Raw genomic sequence first — 18,687 nt, 5'->3', positions numbered from 1 at the left:
AGGATACCAGTCATACTAGATTAGGGGCCTGTCCTAACCAAGTAAAACTTCATCTTAACTAAGTCTATCTGAAATGAAACTACTTACAAAAATATTCATCTTCTGAGAACCTAACTTGGAGTTAGTACAACAAGATTTGAATTTTTTGAGGACACAATTCCATACATAACATACCCGCTAGATGTACCTTTCATATCCCCAGTCGTGACAACCAAAAATGTCTCTAGATTTTGCCAAATGTCCCCTGGGGGACAAAAATCTTCTCTAGTTTAGAACCTCTCCTTTGAAAAAATCTGATTGCCCTTAACCTATGATGTTGTGAAGAGGCCTATGCTAGTCATTTGGAGAACAACATGGACAGAACGATGTCTAACCAACCATGGCTAAACAGGAGGGATAGTTGGTTCTCATTTTTAGGTATCATGTACCACAGATCAACCTGTGGCCACTATAATATGCTTAATGTGCATATTATACTCTTTTCACCCACACATGTCTTATCACATTGGCATTAGTTTAAAATGTTGAATATCACTGTTTATATTAAATCCAGATAGAGATAAAACTACCTGATTATTGTTTCTCTGTTTTAGTTTTTGGGGATAGTTTTACTATATTCAGACAAGTTGTCTGATCACCCATATTTCCAATATACAAAGCTATACAGGGACTGGAATATTGCAATACATACACATGCTAAAATGGGGGGAGAGGAAGGAAAGTGCATAGCAGAGATTGGTCCATAGCACTTCTGTGACCCCTGCTCTGGAAGCTGTAAGTAATGGTTCATGTTGCAGCTGAGTAATTTTCTTAGCCGCCTTCCTGCCAGACCCACAAATCACTTTGAATTATGTCCTCTCTACCTTGAGGTGAGAATTAGAACATGTCCTTCAGGTTTTTAGAAACATTTTTGTTTACCTGAGGGGTCTACATGCTTCTGCCTTAAATCATTCTATAGTCTTAACAAAGGCTTTAAAAACCATGCACACTTGACCTTGACCTGAACCCCAGTTTTCCTGGTAATATCCTGGATTTAATCATAGCTCTGAGTCTATTTTGAGAATTTTTTACCAGCTGGAAGTCTGAAAATAAGAATCATATTTATTTTTCAACATAGTACTCCTGTGTTAAAAATATTTTTTTCTCAATTTTGGTTGAAAACATAACATCACTATGTCTTTTCTTTCTTATTTTATCATAGGCCAGTAAATGAAGCTATTTGGTAATTCATATATTTTTTCCTGAAATCTTTTTTGCCTAGTCAAAAAGGACTTCTACATTGATACACACAATAGTTTTACCAATATTTGGTCAATATATAACTTAGTTCCTACCTCTCTAGGCTGAATAAGAATTTCTTTATTGTTTTTCCAGACGTTAATAAAATTGCCTCACCATCCTTACAGTCTCTTTCCAAAATATTTCCAGTGCCACAAATATTAGGTTTTAGTTATGATACAACCTTACTTCTAGGTGCTAATTTCTGTTTTAATTATCTTTATCTGCATAACAAATAGCTGACTCACACAGAGACTTACTCAACAACCTATTATTTCTCATAAACCTGTATGTTGGCTGGGTGGTTCTGCTGTTCCACGTCTTGTTGAATGGGGTTACTGATGAACTGACCCTTTTATTATCATGATAATCATTTATTACTTCTGGTTTGAAATCTATTTGTCTAATATGAATATAGAGCCATCACATCTTTATGCTTTCTTTTTGAATAGTATATCTTTATGGTTTTACAACTTATGCATGTCTTTGCACTTCTTTTTTTTCCAGCATATTATGGGGGCACAGATTTTAAGGTTTCAATAAATGCCCTTTCCCTCCTCCCCCCACAAGTCTGAGTCTCCAGCATGACCACCCCCCAGATGGTGCACATCTCACTCATTATGTATGTATATACCCACCCCCCTCCCTCCTCCCACCTGCCCAATATCCTATTACTGTAGTACCTATGTGTCCACTTAGGTGCTGCTCAGTTAATACCAGTTTGCTGGTGAATATATGTGGTGCTTGTTTTTCCATTCTTGGGATACTTCATTTAGTAGTATGGGTTCCAGCTCTAACCAGGAAAATATAAGATGTGCTATATCACTTCTTATAGACTGAGTAAAGTTGGGTCTTGCTCTGTTATTGAGTTGGACAATCTGTATCTCAGTTGAATTTTTTTTAAAAAATTGACATTTACTGTAACTATTTCTAAGATTAAATTTTTAAAAAATAATTTCAGAATATTATAGGGGTACACACATTTTGGTTACATGCTTTGCTCTTGTGCAGTTTGAATCAAAGTTATAAGTGTGCCCATCACCAAGGCAGCATGCCTTGTTCCCATTCAGTGTGAATTTATCCATTCTCACCTCCCCCTCCCAACCTGCTTGGTTTCTGTTGAGTTTCACTACCATATGTGCCACTGAGTATTGATCCATTAGTTCTAATGTAATGGTGAATACATGTGGTATTTGTTTTTCCATTCCTGTGATACTTCACTTAGAAGAATGGTCTCCAGTTCCATCAAGGTTATTACAAAAGGTATTATTTTAGCAATTTTTATGGCTGAATAGTACTCCATAGTATATATATACCACATTTATTAATACACTCATGTATTAATGGATGCTTGGGTTGATTCCACATCTTTGCAATTGTGAATTGTGCTGCAATAAACATTTGAGTGCACATGTCTTTTTGATAAAATGACTTTTTCTCCTTTGGGTAAATACCCAATAGTGGGATGGCTGGATCATATGGTACGTCTTCTTTAAATTCTTAGAGGAATTTCCATGCTATTTTCCATAGAGGTTGTACTAGTTTGAAGTCCCACCAACAGTGTATAAGTAGTGTTTCCTTCTCTCCACATTCACACCTATGTAGTCGCATATGTAGTTTTAGAAATTTTTGATAAAATCCATTCTTACTGATGTTAAGTGATATCTCATTGTGGATTTGATTTGCATTTCCCTGATGATTAGAGATGATGAACAGTTTTTCATGTTTCTTATCCATTAGGCTACCTTCTTTTGAAAAGTTTCTGTTAGTGTCTTTTGCCCACTGTTTAATGGGGTAATTTGATTTTTTTCTTGCTGATTTGCTTGAGTTCTTTATAGATTCTGGATATCAGACTTTTATCAGATGTATAGCATGCAAATATTTTTTCCAAGATTACATTTATGCCCACAATTTTTCTTTTCTTTTCAATTGTCCTTATTGTTTTGTTTTGGTTTTATATTTTGGTTTCTGGGTTTTTTTTATGTTTTATTTATGGTTAGATAAGTATGTTTATAAATCTATTGGTATAGCCATTGCTTTTTATATTATTTTTATTTGTCATTCTTTAGATTGCTGCATAATATACTCACAGTTAATTTGTACTATTTCATATAAGATATTAGAATATCATATCAGTATAGTTCCATTTACCCCTTTAGTACTATTGTTGTTATATATATTATACCGAGTTATGTTATTTATACATTTCACAATTCAGATTTATAGTTTGCTTTACACAGTTGCATGTGTTTTAAAGAAATTTAGAGATGGAAAATGTATATATTCTATAATATATTCTATAATATATATTATTTGCCTATGCATTTTTCATTTTCAAGACCTTCATGTCTTCCTATAAATTTACTTTTTCACTTGGTGCTATTTCTTTTTTAGGGAGAAGAATGAAGCATTTCCTTTCAATTTTTTTTTAGCTAAATATATATGTTATTAAAATTATTACACATATATTTATAAGACATTTTTAAATTACACATTTGTCTGACATATTTCTATTGGTAGGCATTGGCCTCAGCTATGGCTGCACAAACTTGAATGGGCATTAAATTACCTGAGGATATTGCTAAAATTCAGATTCTGATTCTGTAGGACCAAGATGGCCTGAAAATGTAGACATTTTTCATTTTATTCTACTTTTTATTAACATCATTTTTAATTGTCAAAAGATAATTGTGTACATTATAAGGTTATGATATATGCATACAGGGTGGAATGATTAAACTGAGCTAATTACCATATCTGTATTTCACTTATCAATTTTTATGAGAAACTTGAAATATACTTTTAGTTATTTTGAGATATACAGTACTTCATTGCTATGTTATCCTGCTGTGTGATAGATCTCAAAACTTATGTCTCCTACTCTATCTATCCAAAGCTTTATACACTTTGATCATCAATTCTTCACTCCCTTGCCCCACTCTCCTAGCCTTGAGTGACCATTATTCTATTCTTTACTGAGTTCACCTTTTTTAGATCCCACATATAAGTGAGATTATGCAGTATTTTTAATTTTTTTTTTTTGTGCACTTAGCATAATGTTCTCCAGGTTCATCCATGTTGTTGCAAATGACAACATTTCCTTCTTTTTTAAGGCTGAATAGTATTTTATTGTGTATATATACCACATTTTTTATTAATTCTTCCTTTGGTAGACATTTATGTTGATTCTCTATCTTCACTATTGTGAATAATGCTGCAATGATGTGGGAGGGCAGATATACCTTTGACATAATGATTTCAATTCCTTTGGTTATATACCCAGAAGTAGGACTACTGGGTCATATAGTAGCTCTATTTTTAGTTTTTTGAGGAAACTCTATATAATTTTTTAAAAATGGCTATACTAATTTACATTTCTACACAAGAGTTCCCTTTTCTCTGCATCTGGAAAACTCTTATCTTTTATCTTTCACACATTTTAACAAAAGTGAGGTGATATCTGTGTTTATAGTTTGCATTTCCCTAATGATTAGTGATGCTGAGCATTTTTCATGTATCTGTTTGCCATTGTATGTCTGCTTTTGAGAAATGTCTGTTTAGGTACTTTTCCCATTTTTTATTTATTTTCTTGCTATGAAGCTGTTTAAGTTCCTTATATATTTTGGATATTAACCCCTTATCAGGTGTATATATTTTTTTTCTTCTGTGGGTTGTCTCTTCATTTTGTTAATTGTTTCCTTTGCTATGCAGAAGCTTTTTAGTTTGATACTGAACCATTTGTCTTATTTTTCTTTGTTGCCTGTGCTTTCAAGGTTATATCTAAAAAACAAAATGTTGTCTAGTCCACTGTCATGGAGATTTTCTCCTGTTTTCTTCTAGCAGTATTAGTATAATGGAAGTATGCTGAGGATAAAGTCTCTCTGGTAGTAGTTAATTGTATTCTTGGCATTGTGCTGATATGTTGTATTGTCTCTGGATTTTGTTTTCTTCCTCAAAGTAATAACATAATTTATTATAGTAAGAAGTTAAGACAGCTGAACTCAAACTCCAAGTTCTACATCATTGTGTTTGGAAGAACCTGAGTCTGCTCAGCTCTTCATACTTTCAGTGGTTGCTTTCATTGAGAAACTTGAGATTTCCGATATGTGTGTTATTCGGTCTTTGATCAAGGATTTTTGTGCAGTTTGTGTGAGATCTCTATGCTCTTCCTCACGTGATTTCCTCCTCCCTTGGATGATTCCTCATCCTCTTCACTTTTCTGCCATTCTAGAAGCCTCAAATTGTCCTCTTACTTTTCACACACCAAAGATTGCAGCTTTTTCCTATTGTTTTCTCTGCTATTTCAGAGTAAACTGAAGATGCCCTCAATTGAAAAAGCAATAGAAACACAAATTTTATCCAGTAGAGTTTCTTTCTTTCAAGGTTTGACTTCTCTCTAATTCCTGCCTGATTCTGTTAACTCTTTAGTATCTTCAAATAGTTGTTTTTATAATTTGTTTAGAGTTCACAATTGTCATCTGAGGAATGGCTTGTCTATATGGTATTCCATCATTACTAGAGGTCTCCAGAATTAATGTTTGCCTTTTTAAGCCCCAAATATCTCAGATATCTGAAAACTCTGATCTTTGCCAAAATGCAATTTTTCCTAATCTATTTATTCCCATTTTACTCTTACTTTTTCTCCCTTGAATCCATCTCCTGATGTTGTTTTATCAAAGCTTGCCACTGTGTCTTATTTTTTACATTCACTATTTTATTTTATTGTTTTAATTTTTTTTATTTCAGCATATTTCAGGGGTACAAATGTTTAGGTTATATATTGCTATTACATCTTGCTATAGTCTGAATGTTTGTGACACTCTCTCCCTAAATCTACCTATTAAAATCTAATCACCAGTGTGGGGATATTTGGAGTTGAGGCCTTTGGGGTGTGATTACATCCTGGGAGGGGAAACCTCATGAATTCTAAATCCCAAGAATAATCTCTAACTCTGGTTTTGAATAGATGTAACTCTACTCAAAGTAGCAGCTTCTATAGGACTATGTGATTAGAAGAATCATTTTCAAGGAATGTCAATGCTATCATCAACATACAGGAAATGTATATCCATTTAAATGTGAAATATTTTATATTCTCCTTGAATTGTTAATCCTGTTTTCTTATCACTCACAAAAAATAGCCATACCTCCAAATTCCAGAGAAGATAGATTCCATCAGATAATCACTGTCCCAAATTCCTGCCAAAAAAACTGTAGTCTTACCCTTATCTTCATCCATCCTTTTACTTGGTCAATTTTTTTTAAATAATGAGAGGTCTGCCTCTCACCTTTTTCTGGTGGTAGCTAATGCTACCACCAGATTTCTAGATTTCCATCTTACCATATGCCATTGCCCTCTGTTAATTATATTCTCTGCTTCCTATAGAGTTAGTCTCTACTTTTGTACAAACATCCTCTCATGAGCACATTAAGTTTAATAAGTATGATGTGAGATCATAGCAGGAATCAAATGGCACAACTGAACTCAGAAATTTGAGGAGAATTTAATATGGGACTATATACAACAGTGCAACAGGTATATACTGAAACCATCAGGGACAGAATGAGTCTTTTCTGCCATCCAGCCTGAAGATACTGAGTTGAGGGAGCTGACATTAGAACCTGAGACAGAGAGGCTACATGAAAGCCAGGGAAAATGAGGTAAGAAACATCTTTGTGTCTTCTTCCTTTCTCCTTATTTCATAGACCAGGCTCCCATTTGCCAAAATGAAAAGAAAACATGTGATACACAGGTCATGTAGTTTAGCTTCTTGGACATAGAGTGATCTGAAAGGGCACATGGAAAATAGCCATATATCTCTTAAACCACTTAACATTTCAATGAAACAGATATTTATTTTGTCTCACATTTCTCCCAGGTGGCCTCATATCTCCTTTTTCCTTCCATGCCAAAGATTTTCAAGGAGTAAGTTCTGTTTACTGTCTTCTTTCTCCTTTCATCTTGTCCTTCCAACCTATACCACCATCAACAACTCCATGGAAACTCTTCTGGTGAAGGTCACCAAAACATATTTAATATTCTTTTCTGGACCATTTTTCACCTCAAATCCAACACAGTATTTAACACTTTCTAACCATTTCTTCCTAATTGGAACTCTCTCTTCTCTTGCCTTTTCCTTTTGCTTCTCATTGTGTGTTCCTTTCTCTATCTATCCCTTATATGTTAGTGTTTTCCAAGTACCTATCTAAGGAAAGAACTTGCACATTCACTCACTCTCTCTCTCTCTCTCTCTCCATATATATATATATATATATATATATATATATATATACATATATATATATTTTTTTCACTGATGCTTTATAAAACTGTATTCCTTCCAGAACACTTTCCTATGCTTCAGATGTACATATTAGGATTACTTAAAGGAAACTTTGACTTTAATAATTTACAATCTGACAAATTCAGTGTGCCTGAAGCTCTGCTGATCTCCCTCTTCATTAAATATGTTTCTTCTACTTTTGTGGCCCTGTGGCAATAATCCATTTATTCATTTTAGGAATTGGACATGATTTTTCTTTTCCTCACTTTACAGATCACAAAATCCTAGCCTATTCATCTGTTACCTAAATATCTTTTGAATTCACCAAATTACCTCAAGTCATATTTCCATATATCTACTCTAGACCACAGCATGATTACCGTAAGCACTTAACTTTTTCTCTATTTCAAATATGCCATAGGATTTTAGCTGCTCGTGTCACAACAAGAACAGTAGCTGAGTGAGATGATAGTTGTGTTAATCTGCTTGGCTCTAGTAATCATTTTGCTATCTATATGTATCCCATAACACCATGTTGTATATCTCAAATATACACAATAAAATGTATTTTTTCAAAAAAGGAAAAAAGAAAAAAAAATCAAACTCTAATGTTTCAAGTGATCTCTCAAAATGTACATTTGATTACATTTTTCCTGGATTAATGACTTTCCACTGCTCCTAGTATTTCTTCGGTGGTATTTCTAGTTTAGACTCTGCTTAACACTCCAGCCTCATGCTCTCAGAGTAATTTTTAGCTAAATTGAAAATCTTCAAGCTTTTTGAGTTCCCATGATTTCTTTTGCCTCTGCTTCCTATTTTATTTTACTTTAAATTTATTCCTGGAACATTCATAGTACTAAGATATGCATGACAATTTAGAAATCATCAACTTATACTTCTTTCAATTTGAAGGGAAAAGACCATTTTCCACATGCTGGGAAATAGGTAGTTGACACATTTGAATAGATTTGATCAGCCTGAAAAGCATATATAGTGTAAAGTTGAAAAAGTTGAGGACAGGATACTGAATAATACCAAAATTTAAGGGTAAGTAGTGTCCTGAAAATTAAGAAAGGTAAGAATTTAGAAAACAATAGCATGTTATTCCTTTCTAATTTTGCAAAGCATTCAGATTATTATGAATTCATGGCAAACCAATTCTTCTCTGTGATTTTCAACTTAATTATAATTTTCTCTCATTGTATGTGTGCCAAGTGTGTATTATTTCCTGTTGGTAATGCAAATCAAATGTGATTCATATAAAATGTAGGGTGAAGTTAAGCATTTCTCTAAATCTGCCAGACCTGTCATTCTGTGCACATTTGGGTTACTCAGACGGGACTGGCTGCACAATGGTTTGTTGATTAAACTATATAACATGTTCAATATAATATGTTCATATTTATTATGGTCAATGACAATTTTTTAACCTGGTATGCTATTTTTACAGAAAATATAGTCAAATATAATTACCCACACAAATGGAGTAGTCAATAGGTTATAAAGAAAAAAGGGAAGGGATGTCAAACTGATAAATAGGTCTGATCCATTAACAAGAAATACAATTTAAACAATAGAATTAAATAAATGTTTGATCAAGATATTAAATAGCTCTGAATTCTAAAATTAAAAAAAACTTTAGAAATGAATAAAAGCAGCAGAAAGAATTAATTCTGTTTATAAATGGTAGAAAGAAATATTCTTATCCCCCACTCAGGTTTTCTTTATGCATACTGTCTAAATGGCCTTAGCATGTAAGTTCTAATATTGAACTAAACTGAATGACCAGGAAGGTGAGCACAATACTGCTAGTAAAACCAGTATTTACTCCATGTTCATCATTTTAATTGCTACACAGAACAAATGGGAGACAAAATCATCAATATCAACTATTTAATGAATAGGTTTTTCTATTGACTTTATATCTCACTGTGAACTCAGTAGTTTATAGCTCATCCAATTTATTTGACCACTCCTACAAAATAATACTCACGTTGTCCTTTTCATTAAATGAATTAAATCAAATTGACTTTTTGTTAATATACTAAATTGATCTGTAATTGACTTTAAGACATTTTCAAAACATTAGAGATAGTTGCCTGTATAGTCCAGCCAAAATATTTTATACTCCAAGGATGTTTAGCATAAACATAACTATAGATTGACTAGACTGGAGCATTTAATTACAGCATCTGTAGCTTCCCATTGTAGCTCAATACAAGAATGACTGAGACATGGCCTGTGAACGCCTGAAAAACTAATTGCTACATTATCTGTATTCTAGTCTTTTTCACTTCACAAGCATTTAAAAATATATACTTAAAATTGCTTTCTAATTACAAGGTCCTACAACAGAGTGTCCTATCCAGAAAAACAGCATTATTATTCTGGCTTTCAACACACTTAAACGTTTTTATTTTACTGAGTTTTCTTTCTTATTTGTTTACTTTCTTTTGCAAACATGTTTAATGGCTAATTACCATTTCAGCTTTTTTATCTTAATTGCTACACATTTATAGACACTTGTCATTAAAGCTCTGGCAGATAAGACATTTGCTCAAACAATATTTTCATTTTACTTGTCTGTATGTGGCTTTATCAAAATGACATTCTTATTAATTTAAGTACTTATTCTTGAGAATCAAACAATAATTTACATCAAAGCCCTATCTTTTTTTGTATTAAGTACTGAAAACTTTTATATTTTAGAAAAAAAGTGTAACAACTTATTTCTTAGCACCAATGCATGATAGAAATACAAAGACCATTGCCTCAACAATAATATGTGGAACATTATTTTCTCCCAGGACTCTTTCATTCGATGAAATTCAATATGCAAATGTTTTATTTTATGAATTATAAAGTCATCAAAACTTTAGTTACCAGTAAATGTACCCTTAAAAATTTGAATTTAAGGCCGGTTGCGGTGGCCCACGCCTGTAATCCTAGCACTCTGGGAGGCCGAAGTGGGCGGATTGCTCGAGGTCAGGGGTTAGAAACCAGCCTGAGCAACGGCGATACCCTGTCTCTACTATAATAGAAAGAAATTAAAAATAAATAAATAGAAAGAAATTAATTGGCCAACTAATATATATAGAAAAAATTAGCCTGGCATGATGGCACATGCCTGTAGTCCCAGCTACTCTGGAGGCTAAGGCAGCAGGATTGCTTGAGCCCAGGAGTTTGAGGTTGCTGTGAGCTAGGCTGACACCACAGCACTCACTCTAGCCTGGGCAACAAAGCGAGACTCTGTCTCAAAAAAAAATTTTTTTTTGAATTTATGTATTCTTTATTTTAATTGACAAAATATAAATATAAACTATATTTATATTGTATAACAGGATGTTTTGATATATATACACATTGTGAAATGGCTATATCAAGTTAATATATGCATTACCTCACATATTTATTTATTTTTTTAATGGTGAGAACACTTAAAATCCATTCTCTTTCAAGTATACAATACATAGTTTTTAACTATAATCACCGTGTTGTAAAATGGATTTTGCCTTTATTTCTCCTAACTGACATTTTGCACACTTTGACCAACATCTTCCCTTGGATGAACCTGGAAGACATATTAAGCCAGGCACAAAAAGACACATACCACATGATCTCACTTTTATGTGAAATCTAAAAAGGATGAATTCATGGAATTAGAAAGTTGAATCACACATTTCTGTAGAGGCTAGCATTAACTTTATATAGATCGAAGTATCGCTGATGTAATAGGCAGTTTGAGCGCTGTGGTTTTCTCCACCCACTAAGAAAACTGTCCAACTTCTGCAGCAAGGATGTTGACAATTTCCTATTTGGTACAGGCCTTGTAAAGTGTGCTTTGGAACCCTATTTAAAGAAGTGTCTTAATATGAAGTGCTACTTCTTTCAAGTTCTTGTTTTATAAGAAGGTCTCTGTGCTCTGGGGCAGACCAGTGTCTATTTTCTGTATGACATATAGAAAAAAGAGAAAAAAAGAAAACTGTCCAACTTCTGAAATAGACTTTGCCTCTTGAAGTTCTTCACTGGTAAGAAGGGCTCAATTCACTGGCTCAGTTCTGTCAGGATAATTTGAATTACAGGTGGTCATCTTCTACTCTACTTCCATTGTATTTGATGGACATTAATTTTAGAGTTTAATATCAACAATTGGTTAAGGACTGCATTACTGGATAGCATTGATCATATTTTTAAGGAAATAGTAATAATGAACATTTGTAAAACATATCCATGTACACAATTCCAATGATTTAGAGGGAAAAGATGAGTAAGTATGCTTAATCCCAGGTGTGTTTGTGTTTTTGTGTGTGTGCATGTGCATATGTGCTAGTAATATTCTTCTTTTCATTTCATATGTAAAAAGAATTTTTATACTTTGAGGTATTGTTTATTTTAATTTATTCCACACATGAAAACATAAAAATTCCTATTTAGTACATTTTACATAGCAATATCAATTTTTACCACAATTCATTTTTGGAACCATTGGGAATAGAGGATTTTAATAAAGGGTACCTCAGAAAGCAAAGATTGACCATGAAAATTGGTTCCTGACAACAGTGTTCACTGGGAATGACTTCTCTATATCTTATTTTAACCAAAAAGAGAAAATTTTGTATCCAAACATGGAGGATATACATGCAGTCCATATCTTCCTTTCTTATACAAAAAGCATGAGATTTTCTTTAGGTAAATCACAGTAATTAACTATAGCAGGGAAAGTTGAAAACCTATTTGTACACATTAAAAGTTTATGTTCATTTCTGAAGAAAAATTCAGTTTATAGTAAACAGAAAACAAAGTAATAACCTGCTGCCTTCTGAAAAAAATGCATATTTTAAGTTTATTTGCAAGGTTAAGTTTGTAAGTTTAGAATTTGGAAGGGAGCCCAGATTAAATCAAAACTAACCACTTGTTAACTGCAGTGGATGAACACTTTACGGAGAAAGGATTATATTAAAGGAATTATTTTCTGTATTATTTGTTCTTTTTCTAAAACAAGCAAAAATATCCTACAGATTTCAAAAAAGATGTATAGCATTAATAACATTGTGTGTGAAAGCTATGCTATTTGTGGAGGATTGTAATTATAGTACTAGAAACTAACACGCGTAAAAACACTGCATTATTCAGCTCTACAGAAGTAATTACACAAAAATTTTTCTAATTATTTTCTATTTTCTTTATAAATCAACTATATAATCATAATCCACTCTTTGGATAAGTTCCTTTCTCTAATATGTGTTTTAATAAGTTATAACTAGCAATAAAACATAACCTCTACAAATGGCAAAATACTTAAACTAAATTCTTAAAAAACACTCAAAGCACCATATATTCCAAATTCACATATTTAGTAAACAGTTACTGTACATATTCTTTAGATTTTGAAAAATCAATTCATAAATGCATACATTTATAAATTTATGTATTATTTTTCTGGTATAAATTTTACTCTGGTATAAATTATGACTTTAATCTAGTACAATGGGGTAGATCCATCTATTTCTTATAAAAATGAAGATGATATACATTACTTTATGAAAATATGTGTTAGTACCAATAAAGACCTACTAGGTAAAAAATATATCAACAGAAAGCCACAACTAGCTTAAATAAAGGTCCTTGTTTGAGCATTTTCTACACCAGAGATCAGCAAATGTTTTCTATGGAGGGCCAGATAGTCAATCATCAGGGTTTGCAAGCAAACAGAATATATATTCTGTAGTTATGGTGGAAACAACCATCCATAATACATAAATGAATGAATGTAGTGGTTGTGAGAAGTATAAAACAGAGAAGAACCTTTATTTTCTCTCTTGGAACACAGTTTGCTAACAACTCGTTTCTACTCAATTCCAAACAAGAACTTTATCAAATTACTGAATCCAAATCCAAACTGAATCCAAATCTAAACTAATATCCATTAGTTTAATTTTATAATTTTAATGTTTTTGCTGAAATTGTATTTTTTATGCATATTCCTTTTATTTTTGGAAAAAGATTGTGAAATTGCTAACAGGTTTAGAACAAGTTTAATCAAAAACAAAAAATTACTAAATTTTAATAAAGGAAATTATTGGCTACTTTTTACATGGAAACTGAATCCATGACTGGATTGTACATACACTTTTTAAAAAAATATCTGTATTCCTGGCATATTAAAAATCAATTCTAATAAGATAGTCAATGAAGTATTTCCTATTAGCATAAAAGGGAAATTCTTAAGGTAAATAATGCTAGTTACTCTAAAGAGAAAACCACCTTAATCTCAGTGTTTAACACCGTAAAAAAGTTTTTATTTATTTGTTTTTTTCCTTACTTAGTACAGTGGGTGTGTTCCTGGTCCCCACATATCTTTTTAAAGAAGATTAAGGAACCAATGTTCCATCTTCTGGCTTTTCTCTAGATTTGTAGGTATCTCTCTTCTAACAAGAATGGAGAAGAAAAGAGGGAGTAGAACATCATCTGAGATATTTTTATGGACCATACTGAAACCTAAAAACTTCTATTCATTTTCTATTGATCAGGATTCACTTATATAGTATTATCTATATGCAAGATAATTAAGCTTGTGTCCAGGAGCAAAAGAAAAAGATGAACTGATAGCTAGGTTCTGTTGTAGCTGAAAGATGTATAAAAATATAAACTGAATGAGAAATTGTCAGGAATGTGTTTTTATAAAGCATAGTATAAATTTCCTTACTTAACACAATTACCAGAAAATATATATTATTAGGCACATATATTTTATAATACCCTAACTTTGCTTTTTGGTTTGTTTTGTTTTATTTATGTGAAACTCTATTCAACATTTTAATGCGCTATACAAATCTAAATAATTGCTACTAACTAAAGAATTCTTCTCTTCATAATAATTAATAGGGTTAAATATTTAGTGTAAAAGGTTAAAAAATGTATGATTACCTAACACTACTACTCATGTTTTACACATTCTGTTTCCTTTTAATGTAAATTAATTGAATCAGAAATCATTTATTTGCAATCATTTATTTTTAATTAAACTTTTATTTTGGAATAGTTTTAGAATAGTTGCAAAGATAGTATAGAGAGATCCTATATGCTCTAAAATCAATTTCCCGTACGTTAACATCTTATGTTAGTATGGTACCTTTGTCACAACTAAAGAACCAATATTAATATGTTTTATTATTAACCAAAGTCTCTACATTATTTATTAGTTTTAAGCTAATGTCATTTTTCTGTTCCAAGATCCTAACCAGTATAACACATGTTTCCTTAGGTTTCTCTTGGCTTTGAAAGTTTCCCAGACTTTGTTTTTGATGACCTGGACCATTTTGAGGAATTCTCATCAAGTATTTTTAAAAATGTCTCTCAATTGGGATTTGTCTCATGGTTTTTCTGGTAATTTGACTGGGATAATGCATTTTTAGGAGGAAGCCACAGAAATAAAGTGCATTTCTCATTCCTTTACATAAAAAGTTTTTGTTTGCCGGGCATGGTGGCTCACACCTGTAATCCTAGCACTCTGGGAGGCTGAGGCAGGTAGATCGTTCAAGGTCAGGAGTTCGAAACCAGCCTGAGTAAGACCTCGTCTCTACTACTAAAAAAAATAGAAAAGAAATTAATTGGCCAACTAAAAGTATATAGAAAAAATTAGCTGGGCATGGTGGCACATGCCTGTAGTCCCAGCTACTCGGGTGGCTGAGGCAGGAGGATCTCTTGAACCCAGGAATTTGAGGTTGCTATGAGCTAAGCTGATGCCATGGCAACAAAGTGAGACTCTGTCTCAAATAAAAAGAAAAACAATGAAATGTTTTTGTTACTGTACATGACTTATTACTGTCAATGTTAACCTCAATCATGTGGCTGAAGTAGTAATTATCACAGTCATATTTCTCCACTGTAAAGTTACTCTACCCTCCATGCCCCTCATTTTCATGCGATACTCACTGGAAGACAGTAACTATGTGCTGCCCAAATTTAACGGATGGGGAGTTATGTTCCACCTCCTTAAGAGCTAAGTATTTCCAAAAATTATTTGGAATTATTCAGTATAGATGATGTGCAGAATTTTTATCAGAATAGACTCATAGATATTTATTTTATATTTTGGGTAATAATCAAAACTTTATTTGGTTGCTCAAATTGTTCTAACTTTGGTCATTGGAAGCTTCTTCAGTTGCCTCCCTCTCATGTTTGTTTTCTTGAGTATTTTCTTACTTTCTGGTGTTACAAGAATCTTCATGATACATTCTCTGCCCTAGTCCTAGAACCCACGAGATCTCTAAGGAACCCTGATTTTTCTGATTGAAGACTAGTATGAGAGAGAAAGATCTAGGCACTGGAAAAACTTTGTTATTGTTAAAATTAAGTCTAATATTTTATTTTTGGGGATTATTTAGACCATTCTTTATGTATCTTTAAAGATGCATAATTATATAAATATGTATTGACATTCTGTCTACCCAAACATGATAAAACATTGTCTGTTATATAAATAGTACATATATGTTAGAAAATTATTTGAAATTATAATTAAACACTTGATAATTATTAATTTTGAGCAGAAAATGTACAATTTATATAACATTTCTCATTTGATCTACGCTTAATTCAATGAGGTAGGTATATTCTTATCTTCTTTAACAGATAAGAAACTATGCCTTAATAAGTTCAAATGGCTATCAAATACTTAAAGTGGAGCATGCAATCTTATATGTTTGATAAGTAATTATAAGAAGATACTTTCTAAAGTAAATAGGCACAAACTTTAAAAATATCTAAATCAATTATATTTGGTTGAACAGTTTTCAAATTTTATAGCTTAGAAAAAGATACCAAAGTTCCTGGAAGCATCCAATCACTTTCTGTATACCAGCTTGCTTGCACAATAATTCATATGTACTTATATATGAATCCAAGCAAAGCAGGGGTTTTTTTATTAATAGTTTTTGGGAAAAGAAATACAATTCCTTAACTGAATCTAAAGAATTATTGTCAAAGTTGAGATCAAATAAAAAGAACCTGTTAATGGCTTATGACATGTTGAGCTAAATATAGCTACATTAAAAATTAAATAAATTACTAGAAAGAAAAAAGAGAAAAACCTTGACAATTTCATGAGAAATTAAATAATATGGAAAAAATATTTCAAATATGATATAAGTTGGTAATATATTCCTTACTTACTTTTCATTGTATCATTTGGTTTCACTGGTGACCTTTCTAATAGAAAAATAAGAAACTCAACTGTTTTAGTGGATATATAAACAAAGCTCATTTCACTCTGGTCTCTGCCTAAGGGATAATTGGTCGGTCACTTTAGAAGCTGACTTTAAGAAAATGAGGGACTAATAATGTTGTTGGAAGACTGAAATAAGTTCAATAAGAGACAGAAATGCTTTTTAAAGTTAATTATTTTGCTCTTCTTTCTCCCGCGGATGTCCGTTACCTTTAAATGGAGGCGCGCATTGGCAGAAGTAATTACCAGGTTGGTCAATGCAAGTGGCTCCATTCTTGCAAGGATGTGAAGCACACTCATCTGTATCTGGTTCACATCTTGTGCCTTTGAAAAATAATAAAAAATATGTTAAGTTTTAATAAGGTAAGCGAGTGCCAGGTTACAATTCTTAAATTTGCCAAAGCCTTTTACTCTACTTAGGATGATATCTCAAACTAAATTCATCAGATAAGAATGCCACATATACTTGTGTCAGAACCCATTTATTTCACCTACAAACTGCAATAACTTTAGTGTTACTAAGTGCAGACTAATCTCCTCTGAGTTTGTAGGCATTCTAAGTCTGCTTAGATGTGAACTAATTTATCTTCTGCTTGAGAGTGTAGAAATGGTGTAGATGTTTCAGGTTATTGAGATGCAAATCAAATGTTAGGCTAAGGGAAATATAAAAGGAACAAAAAGAAAATACTGGTGAATCAATAACATCCTGATGTATGTCCCCAAGGGCTGAATGTTCTTTACAAGGCACAGTTGTTAAATGCTGTTTACCAATAAAACCAGGGAGACAGACACATTTGAATCTACCCATGAGCTCTGAGGATATAGTGTTATGGAGCCAGGGTGATGAATCACGTGTTTTTCTATTAATATCACAAAGTAAGCCTATATGGACAGAAAAGAAAATAGAAAAGTCTATTAACTATATAGTTTTACCATTTTCTTTTTAACTAGCTCTACAATTCAGATTTTGATGTTTGACCTACAACTTGTGTTGCTAAAGCTGACTTTTCGTATCATACCACTTAGATCATTTGTTAATTTCCTAAGAGTTGCAAAATATTGCCTAAACTGACACTGAATTGATTCTTATGACTTATGACAGCTAATTTTCTTACCAGTTTATAACAAGTATAGAAAAATTGACATTGGCATAATGCAAATTATTCACAAATTATGTGAATGGAAATATTCCTTTTATTCTTAAATTATCTAAAACAGTGGCATGAATCTGGGCAGAAGAAAAAATGCATAATATTAATCTAAACAAGAATGAGCATAGTTAACTAAATAGAAAACATTACTATTATCATCAACAAAATGGATTATAAACTATTCCATGAAAATCTGACATTAGAACATCAAGTTAAGATAAAGAACAAAGTGAAAATTAAAAATAATTATGTGAGTGAATGAATACTTTCTAAAACTTAAATATATTTATTGAGTCATTTTTCTTATGGCTCAACTTTGTGAGAAACAAATGGTACAATCATAAACCCCGGTTCATTTACAAAAGCAAAGACATGCATTGTACACTAAATATATCTATTTCTGTGACAATGTAAATATATAGTAAAATAATCTAAGCACAATTTACATATTCAGATATTCTCCTGGAAAAAATTAATGTGCACATCCATGAGATTAATTGTATCTTCTAAAAATAAAGAGTTGCTTTCATCTCAGTTAACCTTCAGTGGTCATAGTCTTGGTCAGCATGCATGCATGCCTTGAAATCCACTCTGACAGGCAGCTATAGGTGCTGTGAAGAGCAACACAAGTGCTACCATTTGTACAGAGATAACTTAGACATTCATCTACCTCAATGTCACAGTTATTACTTAGATAAAGCAAACAATTCACTTCATTATAAATGTGTCACTGATGCAGCATACAACT

The 18,687-nt window shown here is 32.2% G+C and overlaps 1 protein-coding gene across 1 annotated transcript in view; it reads right to left on the bottom strand.

Annotated features, from left to right (window-relative positions):
• EYS (EGF-like photoreceptor maintenance factor) overlaps positions 1-18,687 on the bottom strand; it is a 1,642,296-nt gene that overhangs the window by 1,111,808 nt on the left and 511,801 nt on the right. Inside the window, 1 exon segment of the mRNA XM_020287130.2 lies at positions 16,999-17,112. Within this exon segment, the coding sequence (XP_020142719.2) occupies positions 16,999-17,112 (114 nt within the window).

The sequence above is a fragment of the Microcebus murinus genome, chromosome 5 (assembly GCF_040939455.1).
Source record: "Microcebus murinus isolate Inina chromosome 5, M.murinus_Inina_mat1.0, whole genome shotgun sequence".
Classification (NCBI taxonomy): domain Eukaryota; kingdom Metazoa; phylum Chordata; class Mammalia; order Primates; family Cheirogaleidae; genus Microcebus; species Microcebus murinus.
Note: the sequence above shows the minus strand (reverse complement) of the source record. Positions and strands in the feature narration are given on the sequence as shown.